General features: G+C 36.0%; 1 protein-coding gene across 2 annotated transcripts; it reads left to right on the plus strand.

The window, feature by feature from the left end:
* The first annotated feature begins 1,473 nt into the window (after positions 1-1,473).
* On the plus strand, positions 1,474-12,483 carry LOC105052316 (ubiquitin-conjugating enzyme E2-17 kDa). 2 transcript variants are annotated; one of them, XM_010933086.4, is made up of 5 exons: positions 1,474-1,644; positions 5,829-5,904; positions 6,662-6,789; positions 11,224-11,328; positions 12,130-12,483. In XM_010933086.4, exons 2-5 carry the CDS (start codon positions 5,835-5,837, stop codon positions 12,271-12,273), a joined length of 447 nt encoding a protein of 148 aa, XP_010931388.1. In that variant the 5' UTR covers positions 1,474-1,644; positions 5,829-5,834; the 3' UTR covers positions 12,274-12,483. The 2 variants fall into 2 exon arrangements, with proteins under 2 accessions (XP_010931388.1, XP_019708939.1); XM_019853380.3 differs by having other exon boundaries at positions 1,495-1,644; positions 5,826-5,904.
* Positions 12,484-19,878: the final 7,395 nt, after the last annotated feature.

Raw genomic sequence — 19,878 nt, forward strand, 5'->3', positions numbered from 1 at the left:
TCGGACTCGGAGAACACTTGGGCGACAGAGGCTGGAGCCCTGTCGATCGATGGCACTCGCTGGCCAGGCAGGTAGAGAGCCAAAGGGAGGGGGAGGGGGAGGTGGCGAGCATCAAAACAAATCAAGAAGAAGCAAAAGCAAATTTTAGAAAGCAAAAAAAATTTGCTTTCCACGTAAAGCAAATATTTTTTATTTTTACTTTTTACTTTTTGGATTGTTATCAAACTCTACTTTTTAATTTTTACTTTTTAAAAATTAAAAAAAATGCTTTTCCTGAGATTAACCAAATACACCTTAAGCATCTTTCAGTTGTAGCCACATATGACATGCACCAAGTACTAATTTTATTAAATTGGAATCCAAATTGTTTTATGAATTATGGCTGAAACAATGTAATTGCATCTTGAGGTACATGGTAACCTAATGGTATTTTAGATGACCACTAACACTATGTAGATGAATATGATTTTGACAATAGAAACTTAGTGGCTGCCAAGTAATTTATTGACCAACATAACTAGAATTGTCTATCAATGGTTACTCATGCTATTTCCATATCATTTTCATATGCGCAAGTATTTGTCTCCATATAGTTCACCAGCCAAAAATCCCTTCTATTGCATTTTCTTTGTGGAAAATATAGATATTTTTTCAAAGATATGTTCTTAATAATATGAATGAGCTATATAAGATTAAATATAACTGGATTCACCTCTACCGTAGCCTAATATATGGAACACACTAAACCTTACTCACAAAACCATAAACTAACAAGGGTTGTGAAAATTATCCAAAAATCCCTAATTTGGCTTTGCATAAACTTGAATCGATCTAACTTTAAATAAACCTGAATCAAGCTCTTGCTTAGGATATGCCTAGCTTTAATTTCTAATCCACTAGTCGATCTTAGCTTCATTTAGGGACTTACAATTATAAAAGGGAACAATCAAGTCCAAATCCCTCTTCAATGCCTAAGATCGAACAAAGCTGGATTTGAGTTGGATATGAGATCAAATTGATTTTGATTTGATCTAAAAATATCATGCTGATCAAAAGTAGACATTTTTGGCTTGTTTTCTAGCAAGCTTGTTTATACTTGATCCATCAATAATCAAACTTGATGATCTTGAATTAGAGGCTCCAAAAGCAGATGGTAGCTAAGCTTGACCATTTTCAGGTTCAACCAAGTTAGGCTTGACTAACACCGTAGTCAATGGTTATGATTTGGATCTTTGGTTCATTTGGTCCAGTCCAATTTTTTTTTTTAAAAGAAAAAGGAAAGGAAAGAAAAGAGGAGGACCGAAGGCAACCCCACCCACGTGCTTTCTATGGAACGAGAGGAACCCGTGACCGGCATTCCCCAAACTACCATCTCTACCCACGCCTAAACACCTCAACAATGCAGCGATCCCTTGCCATTGCGCTTAAGCTTAGGGGCATTATCGTCATTATGCTTTTTCCCCGCTACATATGGGAGGACCATTCCTCGGTGTTAGCGGTGGCGGCGGGCGGTGGATCTGACCGGATTCCAAAGGCCGTCCCCCTCTTGCGGTGATATATTCTCCTCTCCGTCCTCCGAGACCCGGAGCTTCCAGCGCGCAACCCTCGTCCCCATCCTAACCGCCACTGCTGATCTCGAAGCAGGTTCGTCTCCTCTGACCTCTCCCTCTCGTTTCCATGGATTTCGATCTGTTCCCGAGTACCTAGGGCTTGATTTCGTCTTTCTTTACTTCGATCGGGCTCCGAAGCCTCGCTGTCTTGGGTCGGTTTGCTCCGATTCTTTTGTCGTTCTTGATTCGAAATTTGGGTTTTCATTCCGTGAGGCTTGATTGCGTTGGCACGGTTTTTAAACTCGATTTTTGAGTTACTTGATTTGTAATGGTGAGGGGGATTAGATTCTTGATCTGATGGGTTAAATATTGTTCTTGAGGTTGGTTAGAATGTGAACAGGCTTATGTCGTATGTCTCGGACGATTTGATTGTTTTTAGCGCAAGAACATTAAGAATCCTCCCTTGATTTTGGCCATTTCATTAGCCCCCGCTTGGATTACTACCTTTTGTGCCACCAAATTCCAGAAGGGTTTTTTTTAAAAAAATAAAAAATTGCAATTGCTCTATTATCAAGCCCTGGGCAAGAGAATGGTAAAGCAGTTTTGTATTTCCATAATTTGCTACATAAGATTGGCTCTGAAAACAATAAACCGCAAGGGCATGAGAAAATTTGAGTTGTCTTAAGGAAGTCAAAGTTAGGAGCTATCTTGCTGGTGTAGTATATGATGTGTTTTAGAACCTGATTCGCTGCAATTGTTATCGGCCCCTCTCCCTCAACTCCAATTTCTAACTGAACTTTGACATTTACTCTATCGGCAGCATATTAAAATAGATTTTCGCTTGATGATTAAGGGATCATGAAGAGTCCATCAAGTGATAAGAAGTTTTATGCGGTGATAACCTCTGTCTCAAAAGCAGAACATCATGTGGGCTAGGAATGCATTGGTGTTCCATACTGCAATTAAAACTTGAGAGGCTCTGGATTGATGGAGTATATCGGAACTCGTTAAAGGAAAAGACATCTGTCATATTTGGTCTATCCTTCTGATGTGCTTCTACTTGATGGTCTTCTTGGAAAGGAAGACCTTTCATGTGGTTAAATAGAATCTTATTTTTCTTGTTTTCCATTTTTTAGTCTTTTTTCTGCGACAGGAATCATGAATTTCTATGACCAAGAGTTAGATCTAGGAGATTGAGCTGATGTGGTTCAAGGGCAAAATATTAACATAGAAGCTTGTAAATCATACTTATTAATTGGATCGAAGAATCCTACTCTCCACAGGTCATTATTTAAAATTTAATAAGATTTGAGTTTTTAGGTGAAAGTACTTTATAGATAGCAATGCATTTAAGATATGGTAGAGAACTACATGGAGACTGTCAACAACTAGGGTACTTAGTGTTTCCTGAGCATGGAAGGTGCACCACAGAGAATTGAGAAATCTGAACATTTCTTCATCTTTCAATCAATGGATGAATGAGAGTTGATATATTAAGAGCTAAGGTGGTAAAGTGAAAGAGGCACGTACTTTGAAAATATTTACCTCAGAAGTAGCCAAGGTTAAGATGAGAGTTCAAATTTTTTTAACATGATTGTTGACTTTGGCATGGTGATTGTTGTGTCAAAAGTGAATGGCAATAAGATAGATGATAGAGTGTTTAAGGATTCTTGAACATGTTTTTTTTTTTTTAATAATAATGTGGTTGGTGATATCCATTGCATGACTTTAAGGCGCTCATGTGTGAACGCTAGTTCTTGATTAGAAAAGGCCCTTATTGTCACTTAACAAGCTTTAGATCTTAAACCATGGTGAGTGATTGTGTGTTGATCCACTACAATGGAGCACCTTCAGCTGAAGAAGTTGAAAGACATCAATGCACAAATCTAGTAAAAAGGTTAGTTTTGGTGAATTTCTTAGAATAAATCCATTATTATATACTATTGATGTATGTTACCAGTATATGCACGTGAGAAAGGTAGTGTTATCAAAAATAAGAATAACAACAGCACTTTTACGTTTTGGGTTACTATCATGGTAGAAATTAAAGTAGCATATGATCCTCGGGTATGAGTTGTAACAAAAATAACATGTGTGCGAGGTAGGATGGAAAGAATTACTTTTAAACTGCCAATTTCGGGGATGATAGAAGAATTGTAATGAAACATGTAACATTGTGATACATGTATATTGTGTTGGTAATCTTCTTCTATGTTATAAATTTACAAGTCCCTCATAGCTGGGACAAGGCTTGACGGTTAAGGCTACAAATGCACAATTTACAATCCAACTTACCATGCAATGAAAGCTTTGTCTTGTATATTGAAATTTTACATGTGATCTAAGAGATGATTGGGAGTGCATGCAAGTGTACCCATGACAAAAATGCACATTTCAATAGAATAAATCATGTTGTTTTCCTATGTTTATACCATATGTAATGATGAATCATTGTCTTGGCATCTTTACTGCAGTCATTTAAAAATTTGATTGGTCAAACATATCTACTTAAACATGGTGACAGAGTTACTTTAATTACATAAATGGAAAGCAACAACTCAAGTTGAAGTGTGGTTGGAGCCACAACAAAAATTGTCCAACTTTTCCAACTTTTCATGTCAATCAACAAGTACTTCATAACTTGTTATAGGCTCAGCTCGATAAGAAGCTCGTTCAACATCATTTCACACAATACACGAGTAAAGCATGATTATGACCTGTCAACCTCTGCTCACGTTCAATCAACCCTTGTATATAACAAGTTGAGCATAAGCAGCCTACCATTCAGTCAGCTCATCTTGTTTGCATTGCTAATTTGATGGGAGTGCCACCATCTTGAGTCGAGTCCTGGATCATTTTCTTGGTGAGGGTTCCCATAATTCTGATCAGCGTGTTATGTAAGATCTTGTATAATTTTGGTACATTTGCAGTGAAATCAGTATTGCATATCATTTTTCAATGCGTAGTCATACTTTCTTTATAATTTTGAGTAGAATATTGCAAACATCCTAGTATGAGGTATTTGTTAGCATGTTTTCAAGGTTTTGTGGCAATTTAGTTAAACCCATATAAAATTTAGATTATTAGATTGCAATATAGAATATTATATGACATTATATTTTTTATATAAAAAAAATTCTTGTTGTTGTTGTGATGATCTCATGTGTTCACCTTTTTCATGGGGATCTCATTGACACAGTACGCTTGATGTGCTAGGCTTCGTGCCTCCGTGGAGGCTCAGGGCTTTAGTCAGTTTTTAGCAAGATGTACCCAAGCTGAAACTGTTATGCTATGATTGAATAGTTTATAAGGTCCAAAAAATACATAATATTGGATAAATGACATGAATTTCATGGTGCACTATCTTGCCACCAAGTTTGCTGAAATTAATGAAGGAAATCTGAAATTATTCTAGTCCTGGGGAAACTTGATTTCAATTGAGCATTCAGGTTGTATATGAATTAGCAGATTATGCATGGTTGAAGAGTTTGTTTGGAAGTATTTGAAGTTACCAAATCGGATATAGCTTATGTTGCGAGGGATAAGATCAAGTTGTCAAATTCTTCATGGAATCTTTCAAGTTGAAGCTATTCATAAACTTGGCATAGACTACATTGCTTAGTGTTGATAAATGAATTAAAGAGGATATTTGTCCTAAATTTTTATATTGTAGTTTTGATTTCTTCTTATTTGAATTCTTGATATGCATAGGTTAGCAAAGGAACAGCTGGATTTTAAGTCATGGTTGGAGTTTGAATAGCTACTCTATATTATGTTGACAATCCTTTAATAGTAGGTAGATACATATACATCCTTTACAGGTAGGCTGATGTGGTAGCAGTTGAGAAGAATCAAAAACATTTGTTTTAGGTTCTTTCCCTCTTTAGCCATCTTTCCTCTTGTCATATTGTCACTGAAAAAGAAATCATGATTTTGTACATTTATAGTAGATTTATTTATGAACTGAACGACCCTGGGTCACTTTCCAAATTGTAAGAACTTGCTTCCACTTATCTAGTGCAAAAATAGGGCTAGGATTTCATTTGACCCATTGTGGTTTAGAGTTCAAATGGTTCGCTATATTCTTTTACTAATTTGTTTCTTTGGGTTCTGATTCACTTGATAAATACTTCACTGGACTCTGATATTTTAGAATTGCACTAATTTTATTTTTCGTTCCTAACTTTTATCATTTTCATGTGTTCTGTCATTCTTGTCAGCATTGGTCTTTGGCTTTAAGAATCTGAAACTTTGTTTGTGCAATTTATATTGTAGAAGCTTCTCATGGCATCAAAGCGTATCTTGAAGGAACTCAAGGATTTGCAGAAGGATCCTCCTACCTCCTGCAGTGCAGGTACAATCGGACTGTAGTGCCAGATTTGGTCTTTTTAGTTTCTCTCAGTCAGCTCATGTCTAAACCCCTTGTCGTGTAATTTTTTTTTCTTTAGTCAAGTTCTAAGCAATTCATTGCTTATTATAGAAACTTCCCCTACCTCTTCTCTTATCCTTTTCTTTTTTGGGTCAAGAAAAGTACAAGTTGTCTTTTCCAAAAAGCAGAGGGATGAACAATCACCTGGACTCTTGAAAAAGGGGGAAAACTTTAAAATATCAATGAAGGAGGATTCATTAACTTGCAAATTATCATTTTGCCCTATCTTTTTCAAAATTTGTTTTGAGATTTGTAAATTTGGATGAAATTTACAAAATTTGTAAATTTGTCTTGAGTTCTTATGTTGTAGGACTATGTTAGTGTTAATTTATGTATTTCATTGGTGACAGTCGCTCTAAGTAAATCTTGTTGTATAGATGCACTGGTTGTCCTTGGTGTTGGAGAAGTTTTGACTTATAATCAGAGCATGTCATTGTCCCATATCAATAAGATACACTTCAAGAGGAGTTATTTATGAAGTGGAAGTTATGAATATGTAGATTTGATAACTTCAATTATAATGTGGACTCAATATGCAATGCTTAACAGGGAAGATCAGCACATCTGCATAAACTTGTGACCCAAGTAGTTGGTACAAGAATATTAGATATGGTTGTGGATACATGATCAGTATTTTTTCTCTAATACGCTAATGCTGGCAATTGGTATTTATATTTTGCAGGTCCTGTAGCAGAGGACATGTTCCATTGGCAAGCAACAATCATGGGCCCTCCTGACAGTCCATATGCTGGAGGTGTTTATTTAGTAAATATTCATTTCCCGCCAGATTATCCTTTCAAGCCACCAAAGGTAATACTTTCGTATAGCTTTTGGATCTCATTTCCGGGTGCTCTAATCTGGTGGCTTGATGGTCAGCTTTTTGTTTTAAGTTCCACCACTAATTAGCAGATGCTTGTTTTCTGTGTAAATTTCCTTGTTTATTAGCAATTACTTTTACGTATTATAGGCATATTATGTGCATTTTGGAATGGATTTCTCTATTGACATGATGATGCATATTAGATTTGTATTTGCTTGATGTTTATTTCATATCTTGGAAGGCCTTTTGGGTCATTGTGTGATGAAGTTAGGTAATTTAATTTTTTTTGTTTACTTTTGTGTTCATATATCTAGGAGATTGTAGCATTTAACTATATATATATTGCATTGTTGATCCTAATAATATATAATTGCATGTTAATGCGTTCTAGCTTTTGCCTTCAACAACAGTTTGCTTCAATGATTTCATCACCAGGATGTGTGAAACCATGCCAAGTTTGAACCTCCATTCAAGAACTCCACCATCATGGCTTCCACTTCACGTTGGTAGTTACATTTTTTTTTTCAAGTAATTACTGTTGTTCACCCATTTATCATTAGTCGGTGGCTGAAGCTTTCATCTGCTTATGCCACAATCATATATTTATTGGATCCTCACTTAGATGCTGTAAGTTCTCTTGATCGAGAATAGGAAACCTGAAGACCAACTTTGTTAATGGAATGTACATGGAGGTGACATGATTGAGAAGAGAAACTTTCGTTTCTCTCTTTTATTTTTTTCTTTGGTAGGTGATTGAGGCAGCTTGAGTCCTGATGCGGCAGGGTTCTATAGAGTATGGACTGGCCTGTAGTCAGCCATTGATTTGTGGAAGCCATGGTTACAGTTGAAAAGCAGAGATCATGAATCCACACCGAAGAACATGAGCAAGGAATCCTTGGATCATTTTTTATTCTTCCAAGCACATTGAGGTAGTATCTGCTATATATAAGTGTAGGATTTGGACAAGTGAAGCTGGAGTGCACATAAGTGAAGCCTCTGTGTGTTTGGAAGTGTGATAGTCTCCTTTTCCCCCAATTGAACTCTCCCCTTTTTTATCTCCCCTCCCCCCCACAATCAACAAAATAACAAAAAAAAAAAAAAGAAAAAAAAATCTTGGAAGGCATGTGCATAGCACATGTGCAATACTAAATAGAAATAATTATTGAAGATATTTGTATAGTTTTTGGATGGTTTAGATTGGAGAGAAATTAGATATAAAGCTTTAAGATAATAGATGACACATTATTAAGAAAAATAAGAAAAGAGGAGGATGAGAGATCTTTTGAAGGAAGATTTAGTATTTCATTGGATAACCCTATTCCATATTACAAAATCTATAACTTTGTTGGAGTCTTTTTGAAAGAAGACTACAAAGCTCTTCCTGATTATTATCTTATTGACATTAGGACTTCCCAACTTCGACATATAATGAATTTTGGTGTAATTAATCCTTGTCAAAATAAGACTATGGAGTTCTTAAATCAGGTAAATGAACCTGAAATTAATCTTCTTTAGGACCATGGGCAACTATTATTTAAACAACCTCCCTTTATTTCCTTTATTATATTATATTCAAAACAACATAAAGTTCAAAACCTGCAGAAACTATATTGGGCCTGCCTCACTGCTTGTCTATGGGAATGCGAAAGAATTATCAGGAGAAGGTCAGTATAAGAAACCTACAATGAAGTTTCCCGCTCTATCTTGAGAATGTTGTGGTTATTCACCACCAATCAGTTTTGTGCCTGAGTAACTTTCGCTTGGGTAGGAAGGTACCAATCAACTGAACTAACAGCTATATGTGAAACTGACAACAAAGTAATTATTGAAAAATTAAAAGTAGGTAAAAATGGATTGAAACTAGGAAATAAATAAAAATCAGGGTTTAAAAGTGGGATTGGAAAATGGTCCAGAGAAGGTGCCTTATATATATATACTGGTAGTAGTAGTACTAGTAGATAAAACCAATATGTTAAATGTAATGAGTATGTACATGGAAATTGAGTTCAGGGAGACACTCGTGAGGATGAGAATGGCAGATGGGGGTTGCAAAAACTTGAGATGTGTTTGCATGAAGAAAGCATTGATTAATTAAAATTTAAAATTCTAACATATAGGAATTTGGGTCATGAAGAGATGCATAAGAGAATGGAGACTGTTATTTTATAGTATCAAGAATTGAAGCTATTCAAGGGTCAGGTTTTGAGGATATCTACCAGCAGCGATGGAGGAGAGAGATCACCCCATAAATGGAATCAATTTATTAGTTATGTTTTTATTAATATCTTAGAGTCCAGTTATGTCAAGCACCATTGTAGGTTAATATCTATTGGTAAAGATTGGAGAGACATCATCTGATGCAAGATTTCTGTTTTCCTTTTTTCTCCAGATCAAGGGCCAAGGTTGTTGTGGAAAAAAGTGATGGAATATTTCAAAAATTCAAAATTTTCATATTTCCATTGGGTACCTATAAAAACTCTAACGAGGGCAGCTTGATGCAAAACATAAGTGTTTGGAAATAGGAAACTTTATCTATCTTATATTACATTATGTATTTTAAATTTTGGAATATTTCATCAAGATATGAACTGTCACTTCCCCAAATTACCCTTTATCTGAAACAAAAAATCATGTGTTTGTTGATGTTTCTCCTATCTCTAATGGTGGATAATGTCTCAACCTACAATTAAGTTTTAACCACTCTGCTATCTGTGATATTGAGCTCGTTGAAATGGTGAAATCTTTTTTTACACAGTTTGCATTGTAGTTAGCATCTTCTTTATACCCACTAGAGCATGTAAAATGTGTCTCGATTTGGATGGAGTTTTGTCAGTTCAATCATGGTATATGGAAAGTGGAGCGGGAATAGAACTTTTTGTAGAATTGATACATGTGGAATACTGTAAGAGTCCATTTCATTCCATTTCCTTATTCATTAATTACTTTAATCAAAGGACCAGTGGTGTGTAGTATTGGTTTAAACTTCAAGGTTTGCAATGTTCATTGTCCCTGCAAGGTAGAAACTTGGTTGAAGTGAGAAGCTGTTGATATTCGTGAATATCATTTTTAATTCTTTTAGGGTCGTGGTGGTTGTTGGTGCGCCGGGGGGGGGGGGGGTTGGTGGGGTGTGGGGCGCGTGGGGGTTGGGTTGTGGCGGGGGGGGGGGGGGGAGGTGTGGGTGGAGGATTGCCAACCAGGTTTTCTAGTTTTGAGGTTAAAGGATTTTCCCATTCTAGATCATTTTACAGAATCCTTTTATTTTGGGGGCCACTATGCAATTGAAGTTGGTGTTTTGAATCCCGATGCCCCTCTGAAATTCTGTCCTTTTTTTTGGATTATGTTCATTTTTTAAGTTCTAAGTAGAAAGATGCTTGTTGTAAGAGGACTAATGTAGTGTAGTTTTTCTTGTAATATGCGGGAAAATACCTCCCCTACATCTTTGAAGACTGAAACTATCTCTGAAGCTTTTTAATTTATATTCAATCTACAAGGGATGGTGATTTCTGGGTTGAACTGATTTGGAAGGCAAGAAAGCTTGAAAGTGGCCACATGCTGTGTGGTGGGAGTTGTGTAGAGGAAAAGATAGAAGAATGCAATAGTTTGATCAGAACTCAGAGCTTGGGGATCTTTTGGAATACTGACTTATTTTTTGTTAGTGTTTGTCCAGAGGGGAAAATTTATTTTAAGGGGGTTGGGGTGGGGTGGGTGGTTGCATTGATTTTGAGGACTTACATGTTGTTGTTATGTGTGTGTTTGTGTTTTTTTCTTTTGTTTCCTTAGGCTTCATTTCTTATTATCAAGATGACTATATATTTTCTTACAATTAAAGTTCTTTAAGACGACAAGTTCAGTTCTAGTTAACAAGAATTTACTTGGACACCAAATTAACATAAATAGCTGTCAATAAGGGATTAGTGGGCCGAGCTCGGTGATGTGGGCTATAACCCAAGTGGGGGCATCAAGGCGATGGTAGCTGTGCCGGGCTTATGCTTCAAGTCTCAACAGGGTTGTGTACATGCCATGTGTGCACAACCATTTCTTTAATTGAAAATGTCTAAATAAGGGATTAGGGGGAAAGGTTGGTATTCGCATAAAGTTTGGAGGCTGGTACTTGTCTGTGTGCATGCACGACATGCAATCCATGCAACATAAAGGATGACATTCTCTATTGTGTAGGTAGTTTGCCATGAAAAATAGGGATTCAATTACAAAGAATATTGTGTTAGAATAATCACCAGAAGTTAAAACAAAGCATGTTGGTATGGTTGTGGAATAGGTAGTGCTACATTTTTTTACATGCTGTATGCATGACATTTAACAGTTGAAATCATGCCAGTAATTTGTTAAGAATCAGCGACCCATTTCCTTTTTATTTGTTGTACTTTACAGCTATATTCGTATGCTGATGCAGTTACGTGTTTTAGGTTGCTTTTAAGACAAAGGTCTTTCATCCGAACATCAATAGTAATGGAAGCATCTGTCTGGATATTCTTAAGGAGCAGTGGAGTCCTGCCTTGACCATCTCAAAGGTATCTCACGCAAATATTATGCACTTGTTTTGGTCTGGTGTTGAGCAAACAGGATTTATGCCTTTGATTTATTATGAGTCTTAAAACAAGAATGGAACTAAAAAAATTAAGGTGCTGTTGTATTATGTGCAAGTTTGTCATTGATGTAGATAGATCGCGAAGACAAAAAAAAAAGAAATAATGTAAAAGTTTTGGATTTTATGATCATGCAAATTTATACAAATGACCAGTTCTGAATAAATATGTCAAGTACATGTCTTGCTTCAATTTTACTTGGGTTTTTGATTTCCGCAACTTTCTTTATACTTGCTATGATATTTACAATCGCTTGATGCAAAAGATGAAAGAAAATAGAGTTTCGATGATATATATGTATATATATGAGAGATCTGATGATGTATATAGGCTATATAGATGGAAGTTATAGTGAAAATTATTCGATAATTTGCAAACCCAGCCATGCTTGCCACAAACTGTTGTATTCTACGTTATAATTTCAGAGCGATGCAGAAGTTAACCAATGCTAGAAATAAGAAAATAACCTATTACGATGAGCATATTTGTTGTAATCAGATGTAGTAGTACGTACCATGTTATTGAGCTTAGTTTGTCAGCAGTTGTTATTATCAGTCCAACGAGGACCCTTTTCCCGATCTTTAACCTATATCTAGTATTGAGCTTTGCAGAATCAAGTTGCCATCTGTATTTTTGCATTTTCTATTGGGATTACACTTTCCTTTCTCTGTGCATGCTGTGACTGGAAAAAGTTTCTTGATAGTGAACGATATAATGTTGCGACAGGTCTTGCTTTCTATCTGCTCTTTGTTGACGGATCCAAACCCAGATGATCCTCTCGTCCCAGAGATTGCTCATATGTACAAGACTGACAGAGCAAAGTACGAGGCTACAGCTCGCAGCTGGACACAAAAGTATGCTATGGGATGAAGGTCTCCTACGCTGGGAGTGGTTATCTAGACAATTGAATATAATATGGGATTAAGGTCCTGATTCGTGATGTTATTGAAGTGATTTTGTTAAGACGAAGGATTGTGTTTGTTTGATTTCTTGTTTGACTAGATAGATCATATGCATACTCGCCAGCTGGCCTGCTATAATTTCATTGTCAATAATATTCATATGCTCATGTTCATGTTAGTGCTTGTGTGATGATGGATATGTTAGCTTTGTTAATAGTTTCGCCTTTGTTCATTCTGATGGCCTTCAAAACATGGGTTTGGGAAATCCATTGGATTGTCTGGAGGATGATATGCTTTGGCAGGCGTAGAAAGTCTGATGAGGCAGGCTTGTGGACATTGCTATTGTTAATGTGTATATGTAATAAAACTGAAGCAGGTCAGAAGGACTCATGTCGTACAAATGATGGAAACTGAAGCAGGTTGCCTAAGGTGGCGATGAAGCAATAAAGACGTTAGCTTCATCATTGGGTGAAACAGGTGCAAGTCTACAGGTTGCAGTCACGTTGTTTATCAATGATCGACAAGGTGGGAAACCAGTTCTGTATGGATTCAGGGCGAGCTTTTGGTCAATTATGGATTCCCCGGTGCCTATCTCCTCCTCGCCTGAAACCATGGTTGTCCCATGCGCCTCCCGGGATAGAGCTCTGGCCAGCAAGAGGAATGGGTCGGATTCGGATTGAATCAAGCAGGATTCAAATCTGAGCTCGGTAAGACAAGCAAGTTTGAGTTGGCATCTGGTTTTTCCCCGGGGGTTTGAATCAAGCTGGGATCGCCAAACAAGTTTTTGCGGTTAGTATTATTGGAGTAGATTCTTGGCTCTTTTCCGACTAGCTTTCTCCCACACCTCCCGACCGGCCAAGTGCTCCGCGCCATTAAGGATGTTGTGGTCCGGTCTGACTTGGATTGGCAGGCTTTGTTTCGATCAGTTTTTCACTGGTCAAGATCGATGATATTTTACTGACTAAAAAAAACAAGTTTAGTCAAGTCGGTATTAAGTCGACTTCGTTCGACATGCAGTCTACATATGACTTTTGGCTAGTTGACGATATTCGGTGCATAGCAGACTATTTTGGTATTCTACCAGCTATTCGGTTAAGTAAGTAGCACTACTCTGTAGATTCATTCATTCGATTTTCGAACTTCAGGGCATGGGCATCAGTCGAGCAGTCGAACGCTAAACATGGCTGTCATGCTATCCCGTCAGATCACATCAAGTCACGTCGTCCAGAAATTATGTTCTGGGTGGCTGGCTGCGCACCATGATAGGAAGCCACAAGCTCATTAATTACGCCACACGTGCGGTAGCATCCACTGCCATAGCCATCTGTGCGCCGAACGTAAGGTATGCTCTCCGTCAAAACCATTTAAGAATGCCTCATCACCTCCATGCGATGGGACACGCTCGGAATGACTGTCTATTCTTCCATCATTGATTTTGCTCTCTCTATAAATAGAGGTAAGTGAAGAATCCTCCAGATATGTAGGTCTCATGCGCACATGTTTGAGATCCTGACGTCAAAACTCTACTCCACTCTCTATCGAGCGATATCTCTAACTTGAGCGTCGGAAGGTCCTCGCTAGAGCAACCTCCGATAGAATTTTTCTTACAGATTTTGTACCTCCGATGTCGGACGGAGATCATCATCGGCACTTGCTGTTAGCTCTTGCTCTCGCTCTCGGCCTCTTCGACTGTGCACCCATCTCTGGCAATTAAGCATCTTCTCTCGATTTCCTACCGTCCGATACTCAGGTGCAGCAGCTCAGCCTTCGACGAATCATCCCATCGGAGACAGACAGGCCGCAATAAATATTAATAATATTTTTAATAGAAAATATGTTGTTGATGTAGTATAGACTCCGATTGCTACAATTTGTTAACTGAATAAATGAAATATTTATGTATGCATGTTGTTTACCTCTTTTTTGGGTTTGGGTGGCTATAGGCTCGGTTGGGGTCAAAAATTCTCAATCTATAATTAATTTACAACCAGGTAAGAGAATATCCAACCCATTTTTCTGAGTAACTATATAAAAATTTATAAAATATTAGTTTTATTGGAGCGGATATTCTTGTTTCTAGGGAGCAGTGATGCAGAGGGGGGTGCGGTCGACGTGGTGGTGGGAATGATCCAACGGGCGAGCATGGTGGTGGTAGGGATGATCCAACGGATGGTCGCGGATCTAAAATGCCCGGTTGGGCAAGCGTTGGCAGGTGCGAGCTGTTGACCAGGGCATCAGAGTAAAAGAGAGGAGAGGTGGATGGTGACGTGGAGGGAGGTGGCTATAATGGTGGAGGAAGAAGAGAGAGTCAAGGGCGAGGATAATGGGAGAGCTAGTCTTTTTGCGGGGAATCGGAGAGCCAGTCAAACACGCAATTTTATTATTCTTATCGAAAAAAAAAACACGCTATTTTATTTTTACCGAAAACAATTGTCATATGCAGATGGTAAGATAGGGTAGTCGGGTGAAGCTAAATAGCTAAAGATTTGAAGTTGGATTGATTTAAAATATTTAGGCTTAAAATTTCATTTAAGATAGATTAAATTTTAATATCTAAATCTAAATATAATTAAATTAAAAAAAATATTTAAAATTAATTTGACTCTAATATCAATCAAACTATATTGAGTTCAAATTTAAATTCGAACTTTGACCATAATTAAAGATATAGTTATAATATAATATAATATAATATTTTAAAATATTAAATTAATAATATATTATAAATAATATATAATATTATATATATATATTTGATTTTGAATCGAGTATTTTGTTATTTAAACTTGATCCGAAAAATTGTTCAACCTCATTAATGGCTAAGTCGAGTTAAGCTTAGATTCAAGTCGAGCTCAAACAATTCAAGAGCTACATGACTTATTTGCAATCAGAAGATAATTTATGATATATTTAAAAGTTTGAAGATAGCTCAAGTAGCTCACGAGTTGTTCGATACCATAATATCTAGCATGTTGGCCTACCATTCATCCTAATTTTTCCATCATGGAAGAGCAAAATTGTCCATTCGACAATACAAAGACTTTTGTGAAATGGCATCTCCCAAAATATCCTGTCATATGGAATTAGGATCATTTAAAGTTCTATATAATTTATCTTTTATTTCATAAAAACCTATGCTTACTTTTCAATCCATTTGAGTTGTCACTCGTTAATCATATATATAGAGAGAGCCAGACTAGAATTAGGTCGATCGGATTTGAACTCCAATCTGATTAGATCAAAATTTTATAATAGGGGTCCTACATCAATGATTCAAATTTTTGAATGTGATCTACTATCTTAAAACTGCTTATATATAAAAAATCATATAATTTGGAGATTCCTAATCTATGCATCAAGTAGTTAAAAATTGGACAGTCTAAATAAAATTGAATTAGATATATTTTTTGATCACTTAATACATAAGCTAGAGGTCTTCAAATTATATAATTTTGATGTGCAAATAATTTTGAAATAGTAGATTACATCAAACAGTTTGGATCATCAATATAAGACCTCCATTGTCTAGTTTTGATCTGATCAGATCTGAGCCTAAATTCGATCGATTTTATCCAAGTCTATCCCATATATATATATATATATATATGTATATATATATGTATATATATATGTATATATATATATATATGTATATATATATGTATATATATATATATATGTATATATATATATGTATATATATATATGTATATATATATATGTATATATATATATGTATATATATGTATATATATATATATATATATATATATATATATGTATGTGTGTATGTACGTACGTATGTATATATGTATGTATGTATATATATATGTGTGTGTGTGCATGGTATGATTGAAAAATAATATTAACTGATTGAAAATGAAACAAGCTAAAAAATACATGCAATGATGCATCTCCAATTTTCATAAACTACCATATCCCATCGCTCTTGATTACCTTTTAAAATACATCACTACAAGAAAAAAGATTATTAGCGATGGTAATTCAGTTTGCCATCGTTAAAAATCCAACGAAAATAACTTTATCACTAATTACAATTATTAGCGATGGTAAATCTACCATCGCTAATAAAGTTAATTAGTGACAGTATTAGCGACAAAGTTCTATCGTTAATAATTTTAATTTTTTTCTTAATTAAACTGTTAAAACACTATGAGCGACGATGATTTTGTTGCTACTGCCATCGCTAATAGTTTTTTAATTATTTTAATTAAAATTTAAAAAATTATGAACGACAACAGTTTGCGTCGCTAATACCGTCGTTAATAATTTTTAATTTTTTTTAAAAAATTATAATTAAATATTTTAAAATCTACTTTAATCATAATAACAAGCAATAATATTTTTTAAAATATGTTATAAAAAAGATAACAATTATATAACACAATCATAAATATAAAATTAATTATATTATATTAAAAATATAAATTATATAATTTTATATATAAATACTGCTTGATGAGTATCAAAATTACATACATATAAAAAAAAACTTATGTACGATTCTCCTTATCATCCTTCTCATCCTCCTGCTATTCCTATACGTCCTCTTCAATAGTTGGTGGATGAGAGCCGGATGTCCCAGCACTTGTAACGAAAAAAAATAAAATAATGTTAATAAGTTTCGATACAAAAATGTATATGTCGATACGAAAATATATATTTTAATATACTATTTTGATTCTTGAACAGATTATTTTTATACATTTCATTCGATGATACGGAGCTATAGACATCTCCGACCCATCGTTTGGATGGTTAGATTAAATTTTTACCTCCTATATCTTCTTTCCAAACTCAAACCTAAACATGTGAAGCTTCTAAATATAAAAAATTAAAATAAGTAAAAAAAATTATTAATAAACTTACCTACTGTGATGGCTGTGACAACGTATCCAGTTGATTGTACAGATGCGGATCCCGAAGAATCTCAACAATCATATCGTGGATGACATCTCGGGAGCTTTAAGGTCGCTGGCTCTAAAGCCTCTGAACGATCTCCTCCACATGTGCGTCAGCCCATGTCTGAATTATCGAGCCCTGAGAAGAGGATGTCGATGAAGATCCTCGAGCTGGTGGAGAGTCGAAGCTATTGCCAAATCTTATGACCCGACTCCTACTCAACCCTCCGGTGGCCCTGAGCCATCCCTCAAGGTCAAAGAGAGACTGAAAGGATGGGTCCTCACCGTGCCGTGATACAAGATACTCTATGTAATCTGTCTATACAGTTTAAAAATTTATTAGTCCATATATATCAGTATATATAAAAATTTAATAAATAATATTTTATATTGTTACCGCAATCTGTCGAGATCGAGGATATAAGTAATCACCAGTCCTCTTAGACTGGCGTATGGCCTCTCATATTTGCAGCTGCCTTGGTGCACGACCCAGCTATCATGTCTACAATAAATAAATAATTAAATTAAATTAATTAAAATATACATATGGTTAATTCAATATGAAATTAATTTAAGTATAGATTTTTTATCAATTTATCGGCCATATTATGTGTGACAATGGAGCTGTCAGTGTGCTTGATCAGATGCTGCTGGGTGGATCGATTCTGCCATACTTTGTGCCGCTTACCAGAATACTCCTCAATACTCTACTGATCACAGAGGGCCTCCCATATGTCCGCCTGCATTCAATGATCTGTATAAGACTTTCAGTCTGATGATGACTCGAAACTGGAATGCTCTATGATGGACTGTCGAAGGTTGTACGGTCCATCCCAGAACCTCTATGTGGCCACCTCCTCGAAGGTCCATCGGCCAGCCTCCTCATCTTAAGGAGTCTCGAATCGATAGTATCCCTGCAAGTAGAAGCAACTGTGTATTAATAAATAGAATACAAACCTACTATGAATTTAAAAATTAAACATCTTTGATTTATCAAGAATATCTCCCAGGCTACATCATGAGCCCCTGATGGCCTACTGAAGAACTCGTTCATCAGCCCCGACATCAATCATTCGGATGATGCCGATAACCACACGAGGTACCGTAGACTCTATAAATGTGCTGCAAAATTTATTTTGAATAATAAATATTAGACTCTAAAATGACTAAAATTTAAATATATTTAGTGAAGATATATAGTACTTACGTGCGGCTCTGAACGTGGACGAGCTCTCTATCCTCCGACCGAGTCAGAGGTACTACAAGTCGGATGAATCTTCTACCACACCTTTGACTCTGAGAGCCGGACGCGATTCCATGTGATTGTGGGGTCACTGGTGACCCCACATCGTCAGAATCGTAGAGTATCAAAACATCATAAAGAATGTTATATTAGATAATAAAGGACAAAATAACTTAAAGAAGAATATCTAAAGTATTAGAGTTTACCGCATGATACCTGTGGCGCAGAAGCATGCGAGCTGGTGGCATGAGAGCTCTCTCCTCCACAGGTCTCTCCTTAGCTGTGACGGCTCCGACTTCGGGAAGACATGATTTATAATCTCTGAAAATAAAAATAACTATGTATCAAATTGGATTAACTATGTACTAGAATAAAATAACTATATATCATATTTATTTAACTGTATATCATAATACCTTAATTTTATACCAGCAGAGCAACACATTATTATGTGATGCTGGATTAGAATCATTTTTCTGCTGATACATTGTAGATGCTAACTAACAATCTTACATAACATCTTTTCTTAGATAGTTTTTCAAGCATATTATGCACATCTGGCTGCATTTCATGCTCGATATTATGTAGAGTTTGATCTTTCTGCTGGAGGATCGACATCGGTTGGTGGGTCTAGCTTCTTAGAAAAGTTCATCACAAGTGAGGAGCACTACTCATCAGCCTCTTCAGATGTTTGGTACCCTTTAGATTCTTCATCTGATTCTTTTTCTTTTTTTATTTCTTCATCTTCTTCCTCTTCTTCTTCTTCTTGGATAGGATTGTCCTTTAAAATAAATTCAGAATTATCCACCTTCTTATTTTAGCCATCACATAAGAAAAAATTTGAAACATTCAATTCTGCATCTATGAAAGACTGATGAACTCCCGATGTTTCGTCCTCTTGAAAGCATTCTGATAAATGGGACTCTCCGTCTTCTTCGAGTACGTAATGAATAGCTCGAGATTTAATTTTACATACAGCCCACCATTCTTTCCTTCCTCTCTCTCTCTTGATGGGAATGGAGTGTAATACATTTGAACAGTTTGTTGGGTTAGCACAAATGGATCATTAACATATGTTTTTTCATGCACATCCTAGGCGGTTGATTGTATAGAGTAATAAAGACTGACCAATAATAATAATGGGCTACTGCATGAATGAACGGTGTAAACCCATCTATAGACAGATCCAGTTGGACATTGCATGATTTTTGAGTAAATAAAAGATGGCAAGCATCAAATTTCTTCCATAGATCACTATCCGACGGATGACTCATCATATTAGTGTGTTTGTGAATCCCTTCTTTATGCCATCTCATCCGCCTAATATACTCTTGGACAACTAGAGCCTCTGAAGTCTAGGAGTGAAGAGAAGGTATCGAAGAATCTTATATGGTATATCCTTATGATT

This window comes from Elaeis guineensis, chromosome 10 (genome assembly GCF_000442705.2).
Source record: "Elaeis guineensis isolate ETL-2024a chromosome 10, EG11, whole genome shotgun sequence".
NCBI classification, from domain to species: Eukaryota; Viridiplantae; Streptophyta; class Magnoliopsida; order Arecales; family Arecaceae; genus Elaeis; species Elaeis guineensis.